Genomic DNA, 24,782 nt, shown 5'->3' with positions numbered 1-24,782 from the left:
ATGTTGTGTTAGTTTTTGGTGTACGGCAAAGTGATTCAGTTACACACATATAAATTATTATACTGGATGAATATATATATCTATATAGTCTTTAACAGATTCCTTTACATTATAGTTTATTACAAGATAAAGAATATATTCCCTGTGCTACAGAGTAGGTCTGTGTTGTTTACTTATAAAAAGTGTGTATGTGTTAGTTTCTAACTCCTTATTGCTCTCTCCCTAATCTCCTTGAAAGTGAAAAGTGAAAGTGAAGTCGCTCAGTCCTGTCCGACTGTTTGCAACCCCGTGGACTGTAGCCCACCAGGCTCCTCCGTCCATGGGATTCTCCAGGCAAGAGTACTGGAGTGGGTTGCCATTTCCTTCTCCAGGGGATCTTTCCAGCCCAGGGATTGAACCCAGGTCACCTGCATTGCAGGCAGACGCCTTAACCTCTGAGCCACCAGGGAAGCCCCCTAATCTCCTTATGCATTCAGTAATCATAAGTTTGTTTTCTATGTCTACCAGTCTGCTTCTATTTGGTAAATAAGGTCATTTGGGTCATATTTTAGATTTCACATAAAAGTGATATCATATGGTATTAGTCTTTCTCTGTCTGGCTTGCCTCATTTGGTACGGTCATTTCTAGGTCCAGGTGTGTTGCTGCAAATGGCATTCTTTCACTCTTTTTTATAGCTGAGTGGTATTCTGTTGTGTGTATATTATATTATATATGTATAATACCACATCTTCTTTATAAGAATAAATATTTTAAACTAATAAAATAAATGTAAGATTTCCTTAAGTGACATGTATTTTTGATTCTCAACTTCATTTCTCTTTTCCCATTTCTATTTCAAGAGTCTCAGCAGCTGGATACTGGCCCTTCTGCCCTTGGGTCCTGCCAGGACTTGACCCTGGTCCTTCTGCCCGCCCAGCTGTGACCCAGGAGACTGCTCACCACAGTTGTCCTCGTCCACGTGGTTTTCGCAGTCATCCACGCCGTTGCATTGCAGCTGCTGAGGTAAGCATTTGGTGGTGTTGCCGCAGGGGAAGTAGCCCAGGTCGCAGGGCACATTCTGCACTGAGCCGGGAGTGACTGTGATGTGGAAGGGGAGAGAGGTTTACACAAGGCCCTGCACGGAGTGACTCCCCACAGTCTGCAAACCTACTTCTTGTCATCCTGGCAGGTCCCACCTTCCTTATGCTGCCTCACCTTGAGCATTAGCCTGATGCCAGTGCTTTTCCAAGAACCTCCACACCTAAACAAAGTTCTTTTCCACATCTTCAGAAAATGCCAGGATTCCCCGCTCCTTGCCTTTTCTCATGTTTCCCACCTGCAATGTCCTCGTCATTCCTCTTTTCTATGAAAGGTCTGCCCATACTTTATAGTTGAGCTCAATTCCGCTGTTCTCTTTCAAACATTTTTCACCCAATCATTTTTAAAATAAGGACATTCTTACTGTTGACTGAGGATCATGGCTGGTTTGGCACTGGGGTGGAAGAGAACAGGCCAGGCAGTAGGAACTGCCATAGCGGGTTCCTGAGGGCAGGCCCTGTGCCCTGTAGCATGTAGCATCCAATAAAATGCTTCCTGCCCTTTTCATATGGGCTTCTTTCTCTTATAAATTTCATTTAAGGTTCCTCTACGTCTATTCATGATTTAACTCATTTCTTTTTTGTGCTAAATAATATTCCATGGTCTGAATGAAATATATTGATAGATTCTATTGATTCACCTAACAGAAGGACATCTTGCAAGCTTTGGCAGTTTTTAATAAAGCTCCTATTCACATCTATGTGTAGGCTTTTGTGTGAAGGGACATAAGTTAATTTTGCCATTTAAAACTCCAGATTTATATGAGCTCAAAGATTATTATAGAATCCAAGATAATTCTGTTGCTTATTATCCTTCTGAAGTTTGTACATCCTTGAGACTTTCTAGAATAATAGTCAGTTATAAAGAAAAACACAGAATGGATTGAACAGTCAATGAAGGACTTGCATTCTTACTGTTGATTGAGGATCATGGCTGGTTTGTACTTGGGAGGAAGAGAACAGGCCAGGTTGTAGGAACTGCTGGAACTCACTCATATGTGGGAGTGGGGGGGTGTGATGCCTATTTAATGTTAAAAATCAAGTTGTTATTTTGATATTAAATTGTATGAACTATTTATATATTTTGGATATTAACTCTTTACTGGTTATATCATTTGCAAATATTTTCTACCATTAGGCAGGTTGTCTTTTCAATTTTTAAAAATTAAAAAAAAATTTTTGGCCATGCCGTATGGCATGTGGGATTTTATTTCCCCAGTCGAGGATTGAACCCATGCCCCCTGCAGGGGAAGTGTGGTGTCCTAACCACTGGACTTCTAGGGAAGTCCCTTTTTGTCATTTCATTTTGTTAATGGTTTCCCTTGCTGTGTAAAAGCTTTTAAGTTTCATTAGGTCCCATTTGTTTATTTTCACTTTTATTATCTTTGCCTGAGGTGACAGATTAAAAAAAAATATTGCTATGATTTATGTCAAAGTGTGTTTTGCTTATGTTTTCTTCCAGGAGTTTAATGGTTTCCCGTCTTACATATAAGCCTTTAATTCATTCTAAGGTAAAACAATTTGGTCCGGTTCTATTTTTGAAATTATTAAGATAGGAATAAAAAATGACTTTTCCAAATATAAACTTATAATATTGGGTCTGCTTTGCCATACATGCCTTACGCTATCTTTTCCTCAATCCTGATGGGATCCTCTTCACTGAATCTCTGTTCAGATGATTCTATGCCATTTGGATCCAAATAAGGAAGATTCAGTCATTTCTGGATGTGGAGCTTAAAAGGAGTAAACAAACACCTTTTCACATCTTTGTTTACGTTCATCTCGGGTATGTGTGAATTTGCAAAATGCACTTACCAAGCGTCAGAGGAAGAGAAAGGCAGCAGAAGGACAATGCGTCGTTTCATTTGAATCATTTTTTGCTTATTTTTAAATTTAGTCCTAAATTTGGTAGTAAGCTCTTTTCAGATAAGGAGCGAACAGATGAGACAGAAAAGTTTAAGAAAATGGGGTTTAGTGCATGTGTTGCCAAGTTTAATAACAGGGAAAGTATGTGGCTTAGGAGTAGATGAATTTCTAAATACATTTTTGAAGACTTTCTGACTATAGTAACGGAAATGTTAAGTATATCTGGCTTCCCTGGTGGCTCAGATGGTGGAGAGTTTGCCTGCCACTATAGGAGACCTAAGAGATGCTGGTTTGATCCCTGGGCCAGGAAGATCCCCTGGTGAAGGGCATGGTAAGCCACTCCAGTATTCTTGCCAGGAGAATCCCATGGACAGAGGAGCCCGTCAGGCTACATTCCATGGGGTCATAAAGAGTTGGACACAACTAACACTTTGACTTTCACTGGATATATTTATGCACTGAGAAGAAGAAGGTCGTTCACTCATGTCTGACTCTTTGTGACCCCATGGACTATACAGTTCATGGAATTCTCCAGGCCAGAACACTGGAGTGGGTAACATTTCCCTTCTCCAGGGGATCTTCCCAACCCAGGGATCGAACCCAGGTCGATCATAGCAGGTGGATTCTTTACCAGCTGAGCCACAAGGGAAGCCCAAGAATACGGGAGTGGGTAGCCTATCCCTTCTCCAGGGGATCTTCCTGACTCAGGAAGTGAACCCGGGTCTTCTGCATTGCAGGCAGATTCTTTATCAACTGAGCTATGAGGGGTTATACAGTGGAATCAGAATATTAATAATTTCAACAGAGACTGTGTAGTGATAGATTCAGAACTGAATGAAAAAGACCTAGCAGAGCACTCGTGATGCAGGGACCGTCTGATGGCAGTGGCAGCAGGGTGGTGACGAGGCGTGGCGCTATCAGCACCGTGTAAGTTAGTACTTAATATTGGCACAAAGGTATCTTGCTTTTCGAGATACCTGAATTTAGATTTTTGTGATTATAGCTTTTTAATTTAAATGCTCTCATATCATACAAAAATCACGTATAATTTAAGAAATTCAAAAATGATTTTTTTTTAAAAAGCACCCTAACTGAAAAATTACTCTAGTGTGTAAGAACTCAAATAAATATCACAGTCAAAATTTGAAGCAATTTGGGAAAAATGCATGATAATTTTAATTGCAACAGCAGAGACTTTTTTTTGATGAAGCACTTAAATGTCTTCCTTCTTTTGGAAATCCTATGAGATTGCGTGCGTGCTAAGTTGCTTCAATCGTGTCTAACTCTTTGCGACCGCATGGGCTGTAGCCTGCCCGGCCCCTCTGTCCATGGGATTCTCTAGGTAAGAATACTGGAGTGGGTTGCTGTGTTCTCCTCCAGGGGATCTTCCTGAGCTAGGGATCAAACCTGTGCTTCTTACGTTTGCCTGTATTGGCAAATGGATTCTTAACCACTAGCGCCACCTGGGAAGCCCCCTATAAGATGGAAAAGCCCCCTATAAGTAGATGGAAAAACTGAGGGAGAGCTCCATGAGCTGATTGCCAAGTGAAACACAGTGCTGAATGAAAATCAGTGACTTTCTTTTTCTCTGCCAAAGAGCAAATTACTGCATTCTCCTATGACTAAAAATATGTATGTGCCTTGTCTGCATTTTGTGGGTCTGGGTAATGCACAAAGAAGGGACAGATAGTCCAGACTTTGTTCAGTGATCTTAACTTCTCTTTGACTTAATTGGGTCCTCATGTAATTCCCTGGTGGTTCAGAGGCAAAGAATCAGCCTGCAATGGAGGAGGCTCAGGTTCCATCCCTAAGTTGGAGAGATCCCCTGGAAGAGAAAATGGCAACCACTCTAGTATTCTTACCTGTAAAATCCCATGGACAGAAGAGGCTGGCAGGCTACAGTCCATGGGGGTCTCAAAGAGAGTTGGATATGCAGAAACTGAACAATAACAGCAATGTAATTCAAGGGCCAGAGTCAAAGAAGTGAAGTGAAGCATGTTAGTAATGTGGTTTTGAGGAAACTGTCCTTGTTTCGGTATCAGTTCAGTTCAGTCATTCAATTGTGTCCAACTCTTTGCGACCCCATGGACTGTAGCACGCCAGTCTTCTCTGTCCATCACCAACTCCCAGAGACTACTCAAACTCATGTCCATCATGTCGGTGATGCCATCCAACCATCTCATCCTCTGTTGTCTCTTTCTCCTCCTGCCTTCAATCTTTCCCAGCATCAGGGTGTTTTCCAATGAGTTGGTTCTTTGCATCAGGTGACCAAAGTATTGGAGTTTCAGCTTCAGCGTCAGTCCTTCCAATGAATGTTCAGGACTAATTTCCTTTAGGATTGACTGGTTGGATCTCCTTTCAGTCCAAGGGACTCTCAAGAGTGTTCTCCAACACCACAATTCAAAAGCATCAATTCTTCAGTGCTGAGGTTTCTTTATAGTCCAACTCTCACATTCATACATGACTACTAGAAAAACCGTAGATTTGACTAGATGGATCTTTGTTGGCAAAGTAATGTTTCTGCTTTTTAATATGCTATCTAGGTTGGTCATAGCTTTTCTCCCAAGGAGCAAGCATCTTTTAATTTCATGGCTGCAATTACCATCTGCAGTGATTTTGGAGCCCAGAAAAATAAAATCTCCCACTGTTTCCATTGTTTCCCCATCTATTTGCCATGAAGTGATGGCACCAGATGCCATGGTCTTAGTTTTCTGAATGTTGAGTTTTAAGCCAACTTTTTCACTCTCCCCTTTCACTTTCATCAAGAGGCTCTTTAGTTCTTCTTCACTTCCGCCATAAGGGTGGTGTCATCTGCATATCTGATGTTATTGATATTTCTCCCAGCAATCTTGATTCCAGGTTGGGCTTCATCCAGCCTGGCATTTTGCATGATGTATCCTGCATATGAGTTAAATAAGCAGGGTGACAATATATAGCCTTGATACACTCCTTTCCCAATTTGGAACCAGTCTGTTGTTCCATGTCCAGTTCTAACTGTTGCTTCTTGACCTGCATACAGATTTCTCAAGAGGCAGGTCAGGTGGTGTGGTATTCCCATCTCTTTCAGGATTTTCCACAGTTTGTTGTGATCCACACAGTCAAAGGCTTTGGTATAGTCAATAAAGCAGAAGCAGATGTTTTTCTGAAACTCTCTTGCTTTTTTTGATGATCCAACAGATGTAGGCAATTTTATCTCTGGTTCCTCTGCCTTTCTGAAATCCAGCTTGGACATCTGGAAGTTCACGGTTCATGTACTGTTGAAATCTGGTTTGGAGAATTTTGAGCATTGCTTTGCTAGTGTGTGAAATTAGTGCAATTGAACATTCTTTGGCATTGTCTTTCTTTGGAATTGGAATGAAAACTGACTTTTAACAATCTTGTGACCACTGCTGAGTTTTCCAGATTTGTTGACATATTGAGTGCAGCACTTCCACAGCATCATCTTTAAGGATTTGAAATAGCTCAGCTGGAATTCCATCACCTCCACTAGCTTTGTTCGTAGTGATTCTTCCTAAGGCCCACTTGATGTCACATCCCAGGATGTCTGGTTCTAGGTGAGTGATCACACCATCATGGTTATCTGGGTTATGAAGATCTTTTTTGTACAGTTCTTCTGTGTATTCTCACCACCTCTTCTTAATATCTTCTTTTTCTGTTAGGTCCATACCATTTCTATCCTTTATTATGCTCATCTTTGCATGAAATATTCCCTTGGTAGCTCTAATTTTCTTGAAGGGATCTCTAGTCTTTCCCATTCTGTTGTTTTCCTCCATTTCTTTGCATTGATTGCTGAGGAAGGCTTTCTTATCTTTCCTTGCTTTTATTTGGAACTCTGCTTTCAAATGTTTCCATATAGTAAAGTGGTTATGATGGGTCTGGCTATCATTTTGTGGGGGAGCAACATGATCTGACCTGGGTCATGTTTAAATCTTGAATCCCTCTATCAGAACTAAAATCTTAAAGGTTTCAATAAATATGTGTTGGAAACTAAGTTCCTTCTGATTTATCTTTAGTAGAATAAAAGTCAGCTTTTACTTTTTGACAGACCTTGACAGAAATGCACAAGCAATTATGGATGTGTCTAGGGGAACTCATTTTTTATGGAAAACAGTAACTCAGTGAAATTATAGCCCTTATTCTGTAACAACATTAAATGTTAATATAGAAAAATGTCAGCTTTGTTGCTCTGGAATCAGTGCAGTCCCTGCATTAAAGGCCATTCTGCAAACTTAAATTCAGAATAAAGGAGGTGAATATAATTGGTATGTTTAATTGTTTATAGTATTTCTGAATAGCCATGACTTGGCAAACACTAAGATAAGAGTTTTATTGGATTCTGTGTCTTACTACCAACATTTGAAATCCCTTTTATACTCTAGGGAAAAATATGCAATATTCCTATTTTGGGGGTAACTACCCACAGCATCAAAAGTGTAGAAGGAGTTTGTTAAAATACTTTGTTAGGAAATAAAACTTAAAACAACAAGACAAGGAAAACCAAGTAGAAATTTTCCATATATTTAACCCATTTATTTTATAATTTCTATCTTAAATACCCAGGTCTCCCGCATTGTGGGCGAATTCTTTACCATCTGAGCCATGAGGGAAGCCCAAATGCTGACTATCAATAACTATTTCAGATATCCAACAACAAAACAAATAAAAATACCAGTAGTAATAGAGGATTCTTAAGTAAATATGTTATGTAATTACAGAACTATATGTTATATAGCTATGTGTTATATAAGTGAATCACTGTGCTGTACACTGGAAACATTATAAATTAACTATATTTCAGTAAAAAATTTCTTCTTCTTAAAAAAATCTGAAGCTATTTACAGATAGTTCAAATGTATGAAAATCTGGTTTATTGGCTATAGATGAAAACACACTGATTTGTAATCAGCCTGTTTTCTTTAGGCTTTTTGAAAAGAGGTAGGACCAAGCCAGTGGCTCTCAATCAGGGACGATTTTGTAGCCTGGGGACAGTTGGCAGTCTGGAGCTTTATTTTATATTATTACTACTTGGCAGGAGGTGCTATTAGCATCTAATAAGTAAAGTCCAGTGATGCTGTTAAACATCTCACAATGCACAGGACAGTTCACTCAAAGATTTGTCTTCCTAAAATGTCGATAGTGCCCAGATTGAGAAACCCAGAAGTAGGTATTGATGAAGCACCAGTGGGGTGCTTTTTTCATTCCTTTTCAGCAGCCTAGAACACATGGGCTCACTTGCAGGCAGGCAGTTTGTTACTTTTGTGACGTGTTTACCTCCTAGTGGAGATTTTCTAGTTGCTTTCATGAGATCTTAGAAGTGGGTGGACATTACCAAACAGAGGCACCACTGCAGCTCTTGTGTCTCTTGGAAGGTTGTTTCACTGTTCTTTTGGCAAGTAACGCAGGGAAGAGGCTGCATTTATTCTGTGCCCTGATGCCAGGGATGACATTCAAGTCAGTTATAAGGAGTCATCTCTTAGCTACAGGAATCATTGAACAGTGGATGGGGTTACTGAGACAACCTCTGGAGGTTTTGAAAAATTGGATAGCTAATTTAAGAGTATTCTGCCAAATTAAGTGAATTGGGAGCAAAATATTTTCAGGCTGCTTGAATTCATTCCCTCAGTCTGTGAATAACATAAACAGATGTTTAAAAGAAATTATTATTTAAAGGAATATTTTAGACTTCAAATTTGAGATTTTGCTGCTGCTGCTGCTAAGTCACTTCAGTCATGTCTGACTCTGTATGACCCCATAGATGGAAACCCACCAGGCTCCGCCATCCCTGGGATTCTCCAGGCAAGAACACTGGCGTGAGTTGCCATTTCCTTCTCCAATGCATGAAAGTGAAAAGTGAAAGGGAAGTTGCTCAGTTGTGTCCGACTCTTAGCAACCCCATGGACTGCAGCCTACCAGGCTCCTCTGTCCGTGGGATTTTCCAGGCAAGAGTACTGGAGTGGGGTGCCATTGCCTTCTCTGTTGAGATTTTGAGATATACACAAAAAAACCTTGAAAAATTCAATTGCTTATACCTCAATAAAGCTGAAACAGTAAAAACAAAAAACAACAACAAAAAAACCAAGTAAAACAAAAACAATGACATCACCAATGTCCTTGAAGAGGAAATGTTAAAATTTTACATAACCTCCTGCTCGTTCTGCCTCTGTAACTTTGCTTCTTACAAAGTCTGGATCATGTAGGTCATGTAGTCTCAGAAAGTGGGGACTCACAATACTAGGAACTGGAGCTTATCTCACTCATCCTTGTCCTGCTCTTTGCAATTGCCCAGCCCCTGCAAACCTGCTTAATCATGCCTGTCCGTGTAAAGGTCAGGCATCCCCCTCCCTGTCTTGACTGCTGTTCCCGGGCACATGAAACCCCTTAGTTTAAATCAGCCTATTAGCAGCTAGTGTTGCCCTACTATAGTAGGCTGACCTACTATATAGTTGACCTACTCTAGTAGGTCTATGGAGAAGGCAATGGCACCCCACTCCAGTACTCTTGCCTGGAAAATCCCATGGGTGGAGGAGCCTGGTAGGCTGCAGTCCATGGGGTCGCAAAGAGTTGGACATGACTGAGCGACTTCACTTTCACTTTTCACTTTCATGCATTGGAGAAGGAAATGGCAACCCACTCTAGTGTTCTTGCCTGGAGAATCCCAGGGATGGCGGAGCCTGGTGGGCTGCCGTCTATGGGGTTGCACAGAGTCGGACATGACTGAATCGACTTGGCAGCAGCAGTAGGTCTATAAAAAATCTGTAACCTTTGTTTGGGACTCAGAGCTTAGAGTGTTAACTCCTCTGGGCCCACCAGCATAATAAAACTGAGTTTTCCAACTTTCTGAGTGTAGTGCTTGGTTTCTTGATTACTGGTTTCTGCAACATCCTGACTAAATCCTGGTACTCAATGTCTCTTCATGATCTTGTCTTAGTCCAGTTTCTTCTTATAACTCATTTGGGGCCAGATGAACTAGACACTCAATTTCTCAAGAATTATGCCTCTCTTATTGACTGTCCTCACTGCAGTCTGACTGCAGAACTTATAGAGCACTGACTCAAGAGCAGAATTGTCTGTGGTCCCCAGATGTGCCAGGCACACTACTCTTCCTTCCAATAAAATGGGAGGGGGCCTTGATGCCATGTGGCAGCGGATCTCTGTTCTATGCACTCTCCCATCTCCTAGACGATGATTTCATTCCTTCTTTCCTTGAGCCTACATTGCACACTCTGCCTCCTTTGCACCCTCTTTACACTGGTCCAAAATCAGCATCCCACCCCTACCCCCCAATTTCCATCCTTCTTTCCTGCTTCAGATGGATCGATGATTCTCCCTTCTCTCTCTACCCATCCATTTTCACCTCTTTCCTGAAACATGCTGTGTCCCCCTTCTTAAAAATAAGACTAAAGAAAACACATTTCATTCCCCACACCAGGTGCATCTTTATTTTGCATCTCCCCCTTTTAGCAAAACTTGTCACAAAAGTCTATACTGGTGTGTCTGATTCTATTTTGGGTTGTAGCTTTACTTCTAAGGGCTTTCCTGGTGACTCAGAGGGTAAAGAATCTGCCCGCAATGCAGGAGACCCAGGTTTGATCCCTGGGTCAGGAAGATACCCTGGGGAAGGGAATGCCAACCCGCTCTAGTATTCTGGCCTGGAGAATTCCATGGACAGAGGAACCTGGCAGGCTACAGTCCATGGATAGCAAAGAGTTGGACACAACTGAGCAACTAACACTTTCACTTTTTCACTTTTACTTCTAAAGGTTTGGAGATCTATTGAAACCAAATGAATTTGGGTTATCATGTTTGTAATGGGGAAGAACAACTCTGATTCCATCTTTTTGGTCTGGGGGCTTTCTGAATAAAGGCACTATTCCTTCTCCCAACAACCCATCTCTCGATTTATTGGCCTGTCATGCGGAAGCAGTCTGAGCTTGGGCTTGCTAAGACACTGATGCGTTAGGGCCCTGGAGGGCATTCGTGTCCTATAACTTTGACCACAGACTCCTGTGCTTTTGGAGTTGTTTCAGCTTCTTGTGTTTTTTCCTGCACGGTTCTTTACCAGCTGTCACTTCAACTATCGTTAATGTGTCTGCTCTGTAGTCTCGGTGCACTCATTACCATTTCTAATTTATTACTTAAATCTGCTGTGGCTAAAACTGCAGATACTTGGACATGACATGTAGACCTCTGTGTAAAGTGTGAGCCAGTGAGCTATGAAAAAGGAGAAGACTTCTTTCTTTTTTAATGCCTGGGTTTTCAAGAATTAAAGTTTTGGAGATTCTAGAATGAGTGATGTTTAGTTGGGTGAGATGCTGTTGTAAGCATTGCTCAAGGCTTATGGTTCTGCCATAATAAACATCCAGTGAGCATTTGCCAAGTGAGCGCACATACTTCCCAACACAGAATAGCTGGGAGTCCTAAATCTTGTATTTTTATACTTCTAGCCTATGTGTCAAACTAGGACACGATTCTTTGTCTACTGTTCAACCATCCCATTTGATTCCTGCTCAGTGGCTGACAGCAGTTTATTGATGACACTGCAGCAAAAAAACAGATTTGAAGTCAAGGGCAGTTAAACATCTTCCTAAGGACCTTTCTACCCAGCAGCTCCTTTCCACTCCCATTGTCTCAGCTGTGATTCCAATCTAGATTATCTCACATCTGACTGGTACACTTTAAAAAAAAAAAACATTTTATTTTGTATTGGGGTATGTTGTGATAGTTTCAGGTGAACAGTAAAGGCATTCAACCATATATTTATGTGTATCTGTTCTCCTCCAAACTCGCCTCATCCAGGTTGCTACATAACATTGAGTAGAGTTCCATGTGCTATACAGTTGGTCCTTGTTGGTTATCTGTTTTAAATATAGCAGTGTGTACATGTCCATTCCAAACTCCCTAACTATGCTTTCCCCCCATCCTTCCCCCTGGCACCCATAAGTTCATTCTCTAAGTCTGTGAGTCTCTTTCTGTTTTGTAAGTTCATCTGGTGGATACACTTTTAATGGCTTCCTTTGCATTACAATTTAGCCTTAGACTCAAAGCAACTGCAACTGGCCACAATCTACTTTCTTAAACCTAAGAGTCCAGTGCATTGACCTTCTCACTCTGATCAGAAGACTTTTCTTTCATGTTTTTGAGCATTTACTAAATTTTAGGGACTAGCACTGAGAGCTTTACATATTTTATTTCATTCTCATAACCATGCCATTGAATCATTATTAATATTATCATGATTTTACCATAGTCGGTAATAGACAGAGGAGTAAATTGCTCAGGGATCACACAACTAGGACATGGCAGAACTGAGGTTCAGACTCAGGACTGTTTGATTTCAGAACATGTGCTTTTAACCACTGCTCCCCATGTATTGACAAGCCTAGGAACTTCTGAAAACCACCCATATTTCTGTTTCTTGACTTGTGACGGTTCTTCTGCATATCTTATTTTCACCCAAGTTTTACCCTTCATAATCAAGGTCAATTACAACTTCAAACTGATTCCCTCTCTGAGCATTTCTATTCTGGGTGATCTGTCCCTCTTTTGAAACCTTTCAGTGCAAGGATGAGATGCTGGCTGCTTCATCAGCATACTTTATATTTATGTTGCCTTAGGTGTTGCAAGATATTTCCCTACAAGGTCAAAGACAAGCATGATGCATCTAAATAGACATAGTCCCACTGCTTCTTGACAGACATATTGGACATGGCAGCCCTGCAAATTCAGACTCAGGGTTCAGAGGAGCAATAATTTCCAAGGAAGACAATGGTTTATCACCCTGGCTTCTCCTTCCTTCACATTTAGAGAGTAAATTAAAAAAGTAAAAAAGGAAAATCATGGTTCTCTCATTATTTTTCCTTTTTGGAGAAGTTTCCAGAAATAAACAACTGAATTGATGAAGCCTCATGGAGAACTTTAGATTTAAATATCTCAGGTATGTGCAAGAGGGGCCAAACAGCAGAGTGGAAAATAGGAACCCTGTGTTCTGAGAGGCAGATGTGACAATATTGAAAGCCAGTAGGGTTTTGTTTTACTCTTGGGTGTGCCTCTCAGTTGATGGGCAAATTTTAGCAAGGTTCTTCATCTTCCTGGACTCCAGCTTTCCTCACCTGTTAAAGGTGGAAACAGTACCAGTGGTTGTAATATTATTTGACTCAAGGAGGAAGGTGAGGTGTTAATAAACATGCATGAAAGTTCATTTTTCAAGGGGCCGTAGATAGAGAAGAGAAAGGAAGGAAAACTGACAAGAAACCTAGAATGAGATTGAGCAGGAGGGAATGAGTGAATCTACAGTGTTGGGAGGAGTCAGGGAATCGGTTGGTTGCTGACCGGCTGTCCATTTCCCTTTTCCTCTAATACCGGAATCCCCATTGTTTTTGTGTTGATGGTGCATTCAGTACCAAAAAAGACATGTCTGTCTAAATAGTAAAGCTACTTTTATTTCCCAGGTTCCCTGCTGCCTTGGCGTTTAGGCATGACTGTGGGACCAAATCCTGACCTATACAATCTGAGAATCAGAATTCTTCTAATGGGATTTCTGGGAAAACTATTGTGGAAAGATGGACCTACATGCCACTTGGACTTGGTGTCTGGAGCTTCAGTGGCCATCTTTCCATGAATTAGGAGATAAACCTTTAATATGATAATCAACACAGAGGATGGTGAAGTGGGAAATACAGGAAAAACCCAGGACCCTAATGGCATGGCTGGAGAGCTGATCTGGTGCCAAAAGCCCTGACTGCTGGACTGTTAATGTGAGCAAAATTAATTCTTCTTTGTTTAAGACACAGTTGCTTGGTCCTTCTCTTTGTTGCATGGAGAGGGCATTTCTCACTGATAGAGAAGGATGGATGAAAACAGCAACAGAGACCCTCTACCTGGCGGAGAATGTCAGAACTCTGAGGGTAAAGGAACCTGGGAACCATCACCAACTGGCCTTGGGTAAGGCTTCAGAGATGACTCTGAAAGTTAGGATAGATAAATGCAAGTCTTTAAGGATTATCTGAGGACATTTACAAGAATGCTGCTAAGTCACTTCAGTCATGTCCGACTCTGAGATAGAGATGGGTAAAACCTGGAAGTCTTGAGAGTCACAATTTTAAAGAAAAAGAAACAAAAATGGGACACAGTACTTTACAAAGAGATCCACTGTCAACACAGCAGCAATCTTTCCTCTGGTGCATTTCTATGACAGCTTCCGTAACAGTCTTGTGTTTGCATCAGACAAACCAAAATTTGAGGAATACTCTGTATGGTTCAACTGGCCCTCGTTCTAAACTTACGTCATTGTCTTCAGATTAACGGAGGCTACAGAGCTGTGGCTGCTGAGTGCAAGGGTGTGATTAGGAAAAGAAATAATTTTTTTCTATAAAGGATGTAATTAGGATAATTGATAAAATATGAATATAGATGTTATATTAGATAGCCTTATTTTATCAGTGTTAACTTTCTTGAATTTAGTAATCATAAGAACGTAGTTTTTAGGAGAGCCAGGATGAAGTGTTTAGGGGAGAGGAGTCCTGGTGTCTGCAATTTGCTCTCAAATCATTCCTCGAGAAAACGTATGTGTGTGTGTGAGTTTGTTGAGAGAGAAAAGGCAAATGTGGGAAAATGTTAATGGGTAAGCCCGGGGGAAAGGTATATGGGTGCTCATTGTACTACTTTTATCATAATTTTGTGGATTTGAAATTTTTTAAAGTACAATAAAAATTTTTGGTACATATTTTAATTTTTTAAACTTATTGTAGCTGAAACAGTTTGTAAAGTTTCTATGGCAATGAAAGCACAGAGTCTGAACCACTGGAACACCAGGGAATTCCCTAGAATTTTTATTATGTGAAGAACATTTAACTCACTCCTAGCTGTCTGGTATTTGGATATATACCAACAGTTTTTGAGTAAATATTAAATTACCTGGACACCATATGTGTGTGTGTGTATAACGCATGTCTGCTTTAAGCTTTCTCAAATTATGGGAGTGAGACAAAGAATTTTAAATGCCAGAAGCATTATTTATTTATAAGATATATCATTCCATATCATCTGGGTGTTAATGAATTGGAATCTGATATTTTTCCATCTTTAACCCAAAGGACAATTTCAAAGGCATTTTTCAGGCTATGAGAGTTGGACAAGATTTTGTTGGCCATGATATAAATGTCTCCTGATGCATAGTGGGGATATTACCATTTGGGGAGGATATATGATGAGCAAGATTCTAAATGCCATTACGGGGCAGCTCAGGGCAGGGACACTTAGCCAACCAACATCTGCAGCCTGCAGATTACGTGACCACTGCTTCCTTTTTAGAATTCCCATGTGGCTGTTATTTTGTGAATGACATCTACCACAGGCTTAATTGTAATGCTTTTCCATACAGCTAAGTATCAATTCAGCAAAAATCAAACAGGCTCATTTAAATCGGAAAGCAGTGTTTTCCTGATCGTGCCTTTTCTTGAAGTTACTGCAACCACAGGCCACAGCATTCCCTGAGGCTTGGTCCCTACACCGTGCCTACAAGCCCAGTGCAGTTTGTACATGGTTGCCGTGGGGCGGGAGTTCCCATTGTGCCCTGTAGACTCTAAGTATATTTTGTCACTTCTCAGTTTCCTCTTCCAGAAAGCAGGGAATAGTGAAACTCCTTCCCAGGGTTTTTGGTGTGATTAGATGAAGCTAATGGATGAGAAAGAAGTCATATATACTAAATGTGAATTTCCCTTCTTTAGCCCATTGGTCTTAATTTCCAGGTAATTTCTATTGTAACTAACAACTGTTCTAAAAATATATTTAATAGAATTTATACTGTACAACCCATTAACTTGTAAGCAGCATAGGATGAATATTGACTGAGATGATAAGAGCCACATGTGGTCCACTTGGATGCTAAGAGTCTTTCTGCTGCTGCTGCTGCTAAGTCGCTTCAGTCGTGTCCGACTCTCTGCGACCCCATAGACGGAAGCCCACCAGGCTCCCCGTCCTTGGGATTCTCCAGGCAAGAACACTGGAGTGGGTTGCCATTTCCTTCTCCAATGCATGAAAGTGAAAAGTGAAAGTGAAGTCGCTCAGTCGTGTCCAACTCTAGCAACCCCACGGACTGCAGCCCACCAGGCTCCTCCGTCCATGGGATTTTCCAGGCAAAAGTACTGGAGTGGGGCGCCATTGCCTTCTCCGAAGAGTCTCTCTAATACCAAGTAAACGTTGCTTATGCCTCTCTTCTTCTCTTATAAATGTCTCTCAGGAATGAGTTAATATACTCCTCTTAATCTTTTGTAGAGCTCTCCCATTCTCAAACCCACCATGATTGAGTTCGAATGGACCTTGGCACCTGTGGATACTTCGTTTTTTGTACTGACTGCCCGTCTTCCTATTTCTGTCCACCCTGCCATCTCAAATTAAGAGTGAAGCATATGATGTGAAGTGGCTGCTAATTCAGGTCGCCAGGTTAAGCAGTGAGGAAAGATTCATTTTCTTTTCTCTGGTCATACTTGGAGATTGCTGTTGTCACCTGGGCTGACTCTGAGTGGCTGCCTGCTGAGCTGCCCACCTGCACCCAGCTCACTAGACCAGTGTATAGGTTGGAAGCCCAAAGACACAAAGATCAATGGAACAGAATACAGAGCCCAGAAATGAATCCACACTTATATAGTTAATTAGTCTACAACAAAGGAAACAGGACTATATAATAGGGAAAAGATAGCATCTTCAATAAGTGGTTCTGGGGAAAGTAGAAGCTCCATGCCAAAGAATCAAACTGCAGAACTCTGCCACACCACACACAAAAATAAACTGAAAATGAATTATAGACTTAAAGGTAAGACATGAAACCATAAAACTTCTAGAAGAAACCATAAGCATTAAGTTCTTTGACATCGATCTTAATAATTTTTTTGGATGTGCTTCCTCAGGCGAGAGAAACAAAAGCAAAATAAACACATGGAACTATATTAAACTAAAAACTTTTGCACATTGAAGGAAACTATCAACAAAGCAAAAAGGCCAATTATGGAATGGAAGAAGATATTTTTATATGAGATACCTGATAAGGGGTTATTCAAAATATACAAATATCTCCTACAGCTCAACATCAAATAAACAACCTGACTAAAATGGGTAAAGTACCTGAATAGACATTTCCCCAAAAAGATGACATACAGATGGCTGACATAGGAAAAGGTGTCAAAAATCACTAATTAATAAGGAAATATAATTGAAAACCACAGATATTCACCTCACATCTGACAGAATGGCAATCATTAAAAAGACAAACAATAGAAGTGTTGGTGAGGATGTGGAGAAAAGGGAACCCTCATGCACTGGTGGTGTGCCCTTCAACCTCTAACCCTAATGCCCTTACCCTAAGGAGAGCCCTATCCCTAGCCCCTTGGAGAAGGCAATGGCACCCCACTCCAGTACTCTTGCCTGGAAAATCCCATAGGCGGAGGAGCCTGGTAGGCTACAGTCCATGAGGTTGCTACGAGTTGGACACAACTGAGTGACTTCACTTTTACTTTCAGCATTGGAGAAGGAAATGGCAACCCACTCCAGTGTTCTTGCCTGGAGAATCCCAGGGACGAGGGAGCCTGGTGGGCTGCCGTCTATGGGGTCGCACAGAGTCCGACACGACTGAAGCGACTCAGCAGCAGCAGCAGCAGCCCTAGCCCCTGGCCCTGGCCCCTTCCAGTCTTAGGCTCCGCCCCTTCTGGTCTAAGCCCCTCCTCCTCTGGCCTAAGCCCTGCCCTCCAAAAGAGGAAGTCCCGCCCCCCTCAATATAAATTGGTGTAGCCACTTTGGAAAATAGTATGGAGATTCTTCAAAAAAATTAAAAATAGAACTACCGTATGATCCACTCTTGGGTATTTATCTGAAGAAAATGAAAACATTAATTACAAAAGTGCACTCCTATGTTCATTGGAAGCAACCTCAGTGCCCATAAATAGAAGAATGGATAAAGAAGATGTTGTACATACATATGCTGCTGCTGCTGCTAAGTCGCTTCAGTCGTGTCCGACTCTGTGCGACCCCAGAGACGGCAGCCCATAAGGCTCCCCCGTCCCTGGGATTCTCAAGGCAAGAGCACTGGAGTGGGTTTGCCATTTCCTTCTCCAATGCATGAAAGTGAAAAGTGAACGTGAAGCCGCTCAGTCGTGTCTGACTCTTAACGACCACATGGACTGTAGCCTACCAGGCTCCTCTGTCCATGGGATTTTCCAGGCAAGAGTACTGGAGTGGGGTGCCATTGCCTTCTCCGTACATACATATAATAGAATACAATTTAACCCTAAAGAAGCATGAAAGCTTGCATTTGTGACAACATGGATGAACCTTGAGAGTATTAAGCTGAGTGAAGTAAATTGGATGGGGAAAGACATGCAGTATGATTTCATTTATATGTGGAATCTAAAAGATAAACAAAGAAACAAACATAAAAAAACAGAAACAGAGTTATAGATACAGAGAACAACCAGGTGGTAAGGAAGGAAAGAAAGAGAAGAGAGAGATTAAGAGCCACAAACTTCCAGTTGTAAAATAAATGAGTCACCAGTATAAAATGCACAGTGTGTTTACATGCTTATTCCATGACTGCTTGCCCTAAGCAGAAAGTGCCTTTTAGGATCTATTTTCAGAGGTTTATTACATATGTCTGGTTCTCAATTCCAACAGTTTAATGAAGATCTAAATAAAATGCTAGGTTCTACCTTAAAAAAAAAATAAATAAAATGCACAGTGTGGAGAATAAAGTCAACAGTTATGTGACATCTTTGTATAGTGACATAACCTAACTAGACTTATTGTGGTGATAATTTTGTAATATACAGGAATATCAAAACACTATGTTTTGTACCAGAAACTAACACTGTGTTTTAGGTCAGTTATGCTTCAAACACAATCAAATGAACAAATGCATAAAAAAAAAAGATCAGAATTGTGGTTATCAGAGGTGGAGAGTTGGGGGGGTGGGTATAGGAAGGGGGAATTGGATGAAGGCAGTAAAAAAGTGTACAAACCTCCAGTTATGAAAAATCCCCAAAGCCTCCTGGGTGTGATCCTAGTACAGTCAGCCGAAAGTCTGACTATATTGGTCTTTGTTTCTCAAAGGACTTGAGCCCTTTACAGACACCTAGCAACTCTGAGGTCTACATTTTGTCTGTGGAACCATCATACTAAGGAGTCTTAGCTGTTTTTTTGTTGTTGTTGTTGTTAGGACAAGGAGGGAAAGGGAGGAAATAGAAAATTAAAGAAGAAAGGGATAAAGAGAAATATTTTTAGATTAGGACTAGCTTTTCAGTAAAGCTGGTAGTAGCATAATACTGTTTTTACCATAGCTGTAGTTTGTTATCAAATGATAGAGACAATCCTGAAGAGAGTTTGGATTTAGAATCTAGAATATACATGTGTATTAACTGAATGAATAAAAACTTATTTTCCTAGGTTAGCTAGGTTTCTCTAAATGACAAGAGATTAAACTGACATGGGATTTACTTCTGGGGTGAAACAAGAAATAAAACTTTACACATTATGTATGCATGAAATTCTTTCAGTCCACCACTGTAAACCCCATTTAGTAAACCAATATTGCAACTCCAGAATGAATATAATTTTCTATGTTATTTTTAAAGAGTTAATAGAGTTTCCAGATGCACATTTAATTTATACCAGAAAGTAATTTATTCAATGAAAAGACATTACTTGGTCCAACTGAAGGTGAATCACTTGTCTTTTCATAAATGTATTGAAAACTATTTTTTTCAGTTTTATGTGACCTGTGGTTAAAGCATTTCTTATCATGTTAGAAGCCATTAGCATGGTTTTTATATAATGTATTTGCAAAAAAGAGCCTATTTTTATTCATGTATCTCTTTTAGTTCAGTACTTGAGTTAATAATTATGAATACCTTCAAGAATGATATAATGTATTCTGACTTCAAAGGTGTTCTGGGCAAGCTATTTCTCTAGTTAACATGACCATGGTTCTGCAATTTTTAGGGAGATTAAAAATGTGCTGAGGGTTGAAAGTATCTTGATGCATTTCCAATGATGCACTTTAAATATTCAGCACCATTTTACCCTATCCTTACTGTGCACTTTCTAAAGGAATGACCAAGAAATCAAGTCATGAATGTATACCTATAAGTGCCTCAAACTTACCATGGAGAGTGTTATTGATTAAAATGTAAATGCGTTAAAATAGAGTAAAATTATGCTCTTATAGATACTAGGTTTTGGACCTATTAACACAATATTTAAAATTATATATATGCTTTTCCTCCACTGTTGGGAGGTTGCAGCTGCTGAGTAAAGTCTAAAGTTTATTGACTGGACTGATTCTTAGTAACAGCCCTGACTTGCAAAGTTACTTATTGATTGAAGAAGACAGATTGTACCTCTAGCTGGTCAGTACTTTCTCTTTGATTTAAATGACCCTGTATTTGGACACTTTGTCCACCTACTTTCCATCATTGTATGCATCTTTGTTAATAATGTTTTCTGTTGTGTTTCTATCTATTGCTTGTTTTCAAATTGGACCCAGAAGTTAACAGATGGATTAGTAACAAGAGAGCACAGGAGAAATTGAAAATGTCATCAATACAGACTAGGTACTAAGACTTCTTTGGGAAGGAGAAGTAGAGATGGGAGTTGCATGTTTGTGGAGTGCAGTGTCAAACTGGCCAGTCCTGTTGCAGTCAGGGTACTAGACAAAACTGTTGTATTGCATTCCACATGTATTTTGTATATTTCATAGGTATATTTATTCGGCACTAGTCAGGGAGAAAATATACTGAAAAGGTACTCAGGTTCTAGGAAAGCAGCTGACTTGACTTGGTCGTAGCCTCTTCCTCTCTAGTGATGAAGAGCAACAGCCACACTCCTTTAGGGCTTCCTTTCAGCTCCTCACACTCTAGATTATTTTGGGTAAGTTGCCAGAGTTAATTCTTAAGGAAAGATAGCTATTTCATTGTGTTCAAAACCTCCTTCCAATTGCTGATGCCCTAAGTCCAAAGTCATTTTTGAGTGCGGCTCACTAAGACTCATGGTCTGTATCCAAGGATCTCCTCCAACTTCATCTCCCAGCCTGTCCTCCTGCCCTCCTCTTAAGCCCCCACCTTCTCCTAGTTTCCCAGGCCTGGCCCCACGCACTCTCCACCTGTTCCTGCCCTGCCTTGACCTCTTCCCCAAGAAGCAGAAAGTGGGAGATCTGGATTGAGTTCACCTTGAGTGGTCAGTTTGCTCATCTGTCCTACAAAATGAGAGACAGTATACATAACGAAGCACCATGATTTTGGTATTCGTATGGCAAGTGGAAAAAACTCAGATAAACATGAATTCACATCCTGCATTAAGCACTTAGGAGCCTGTGATCTTGGCAATTCCGCAAGTCTCTCTGAGACTGAGTTCCTCCTCTGGGGAGGGGAGGATCCATCGCTCTTCATGGTTCATAGGAAGATTTAATTAGACAACACTTCCAAGTGTTTATCATTTAACCATAACTTCAGTACTGTAACTGACTCTAATTACAACTTCAGCAATATACATAATTCATGTTAATCATCAGAATATGGCAACTTTGGCCTAACACATTTCATGTCTCTAAGCACACTATGAATCATTAAAAATTTGAAAGTTTCCTCAGAATGAATTTAAAAAGTAGATTCCTGGGGACTCATTAGACATGTGTGCTTTGGATGGTGCAGCTTCTAGGTAGGATGGGATCGTCACACCAGACTCCTCTTCGTTCCTCTTATTTATACAAACTCTGCTGTTTAGACATTCTGTCAGAAAGAATTTGTGGAAGACAGTTAATAGACCAACACAATGATTTGGGAGTTGTCACTATTCGAGTAACACTTCTCTGTTTTGGTGGTTTTGTCTATAGTATTGTGATTCATGTTGGTTAGAGCCACAAGAAAAGAAAGCATTAAATAAAGTGTAGGTAAAAGACATTGAAAACAAAAATAACAGAAAAGGTAAGTGAAATAAGTATAGCTGATCTGGGCCACAGAATGGAAGAGTGGGAGGAAAGTACCAGAAAGAGCGTAGAGTTTTGAGTCATGATATTTGAGTTAGAATCTGAATAGGGTGGGCACATTTTTGGGTGATTAAAAAAAACTACCAAGCTTCCCAAGTGACTCAGTGGTGAAGAATCAGCCTGCCAATGGAAGAGACATGGAAAATCTGGAGGAGGAAATGGCAACCCACTCCACTATTCTTGCCTGTAGAAAATCCCATGAACAGAGAAGCTTGGAGAGGTCCACAGGGTCACAAAGAGTCGACATGCCCGAGCATGCATGCATGCACGCATGCACAAAAATCTAACAAACGAAGATACCCCTCTGGTAAAGTGAATAACATTATCTACTACCATTATGAAAATTTTGCAAATCCTGATTTTTCTTTAATTAAAAAATTTTTACAATTGAAGTATAGCTGATTTACAGTGTTGTGTCAATGTCTGCTGTGCAGCAAAGTGACTCAGTTATACACATGCATACATACATTCTTTTATCTTTCGAAGTTTCTTGAAAGTGGGAGTAAACATGTGTCTTCCCTGCATCCGCTTAACAGTGGTGGAAATACAGCTATATATTTCATATTATATATTTTGAACATTCTCAAAAGAGTTCTTATTTTACTAATACATGTCATTGTAATTATTACTTCAAACTATTGATGTTTTGTGTTTATAACTCTCGCTTGTCAAACACCCTATGCTTTTAGCATTTATCCAAATATGCTGTCTTGTTGGTTATTCCTTTTTTTTCACCCTTCCCTGGCCATATGAGGCAGACAGACTGCTTGATTCTAGATGAGTGTCTTTAGATATGAGCCCATTCTGGGACTGTGCCACATATAAGAGCTTTATAAAAAATGACTTTATTAATATTATTATTTGGCCATGCACTATGTGGGATCTTCCTTGACCAGGGATGGAAGCTGTGCACCCTGCAGTGGGAGCATGGAGTCTTAACTACTTCCCAGGTGGATCAGTGGTAAAGAATCCACCTGCCTGTGCAGGAGACACGGGTACGATCTCTTGGTTGGGAAGCTCCCCTGGAGGAGGAAATGGCTACTCAGTCCTGTATTTTTGCCTGAGAAATTCCATGGACAAAGGAGCCTGGCAGGCTACAGTCCATGGGGTTGCAAAGTCAGAAGGGACTCAGTGACTGAATAACAACAACAACCAGGAAAGTCCATAATGGATTTATAAGGGTTACACTAACATCATTACCAGTCCATTCTGAAGGAGATCAGCCCTGGGTATTCTTTGGAAGGAATGATGTTGAAGCTGAAACTCCAGTACTTTGGCTACCTCATGCGAAGAGTTGAGTCATTGGAAAAGACTCTGATGCTGGGAGGGATTGGAGGCAAGAGGACAAGGGGACGACAGAGGATGAGATGGCTGGATGGCATCACTGACTCGATGTACGTGGGTCTGAGTGAACTCCGGGAGTTGGTGATGGACAGGGAGATCTGGCGTGCTGCGACTCATGGGGTCGCAAAGAGTCGGACGCGATTGAGCAACTGAACCGAACTGAACTGAACATCATCACCAACACATATCCACTGTATCTTGTCCCTCTTGCCTCTGCATCATGGCCACCTAGGTGGTTTCACTGAGTTCTTTTATCTGAGGGCTTGGTCTCTGTCTGCAAACACTATTTAATTCAATACCACATGGCATCATTCTTTCTTTGACTCCTCCATAACTCCTGCCTTGTTAAATTCCATTTTTGATCAGTACCAGATTCATTCTGCATTTATCAATTCAGGCATTCACGATGACTATTCTACAGATAGATTGTTGACAGGATATAGTAATAATAACTTGTTTGGCCTTAACCTGTCTGTTATCATTTTAATTTAATAATTCTAGCCCATGTCTATGCATGTCTACAATATATACATTATGTCTTAGATTCTGAACTCTTGGAGGGAAGGGAATACATCTATTAATATCTTTGTGGTGATAATGGACCATGAGATAATAAGAAATCTGCTGCATAAACTAGCTTAGGAATCTTGAAAAAAGATGCCCAGGAGCCAGCAGCATTACAAAATGATTTATACAGGCTTTTTTTTTTTTTTAAATTAAAATGAACTTGATGGACAAATGAGTTGCCATGTTATTCCAGGTCAATATTAGAGATGGATGCTCAGTTGCCCCCAAAAGTTATTGAAAAAACAAAAACTATCCTTCTTCCAGGAAGCATTAACTGTTGTGCTGTGAGCTTAGAAGTTCAGGGGCAAGGACTGCAATCAGAAAGGCAGAAGTAAAAATCTATATTTAGCCTAGCCAAACCAGCCACTTCTCCTGATGTTAACACAAAGAGGGGGTTAAGTGGAGGTCCAGAGAAACTTACAGCATGACCACTGACGTCTTCTTGTCTTAATTTGAAATGTGTGAGAAAGCAGAACATTTATAAACCACGAGGCAGTTTTGCAATTTCCAACAAATCGGCCACAATGCAGGAAGTAAAAATGGCAAATCTTTTGGACCATCGAAAATGAGCCAAACATTTCCAGCCTGCTCTGGGAAAAACCTATTAAAATATCAAAAGGCTGGAGTAAGCAGCAGAGAGTGAGAGAAAAGGATAAAAAGGAAAGGCGAGGATCAGAGGTTTTGCGAGTGAACGCAATGGGAGTGTGATTGGTGTTCTCAGGGCTCCATGCACCTGAGAATTTGATCAGTTATTTCATTAATCAGTACTTGCAGTATGTGTGCTGGATAAAGACTTCCAAAAAAGCCTCTCTCAGCTTCTCTGACTTCTCCCAGTAGATCCAGGCACATACATTTACAAATTTTGTTCACAGTTTGTCAATTCATGTCCATTTGTATATCTAGG

The 24,782-nt window shown here is 40.5% G+C and overlaps 1 protein-coding gene across 2 annotated transcripts in view; it reads right to left on the bottom strand.

The window, feature by feature from the left end:
- The window catches only part of RXFP1 (relaxin family peptide receptor 1), a 129,658-nt gene that overhangs the window by 93,772 nt on the left and 11,104 nt on the right, over positions 1-24,782 (bottom strand). For both annotated transcript variants that reach the window (XM_025267973.3, XM_044930387.2), the window contains exon 2: positions 941-1,078. In XM_025267973.3, the coding sequence (XP_025123758.3) occupies positions 941-1,078 (138 nt within the window). The remainder of the gene's footprint in view (positions 1-940; positions 1,079-24,782) is intronic.

This window comes from Bubalus bubalis, chromosome 17 (assembly GCF_019923935.1).
Source record: "Bubalus bubalis isolate 160015118507 breed Murrah chromosome 17, NDDB_SH_1, whole genome shotgun sequence".
NCBI classification, from domain to species: domain Eukaryota; kingdom Metazoa; phylum Chordata; class Mammalia; order Artiodactyla; family Bovidae; genus Bubalus; species Bubalus bubalis.
This window is presented reverse-complemented; position numbering and strand designations above follow the sequence as displayed.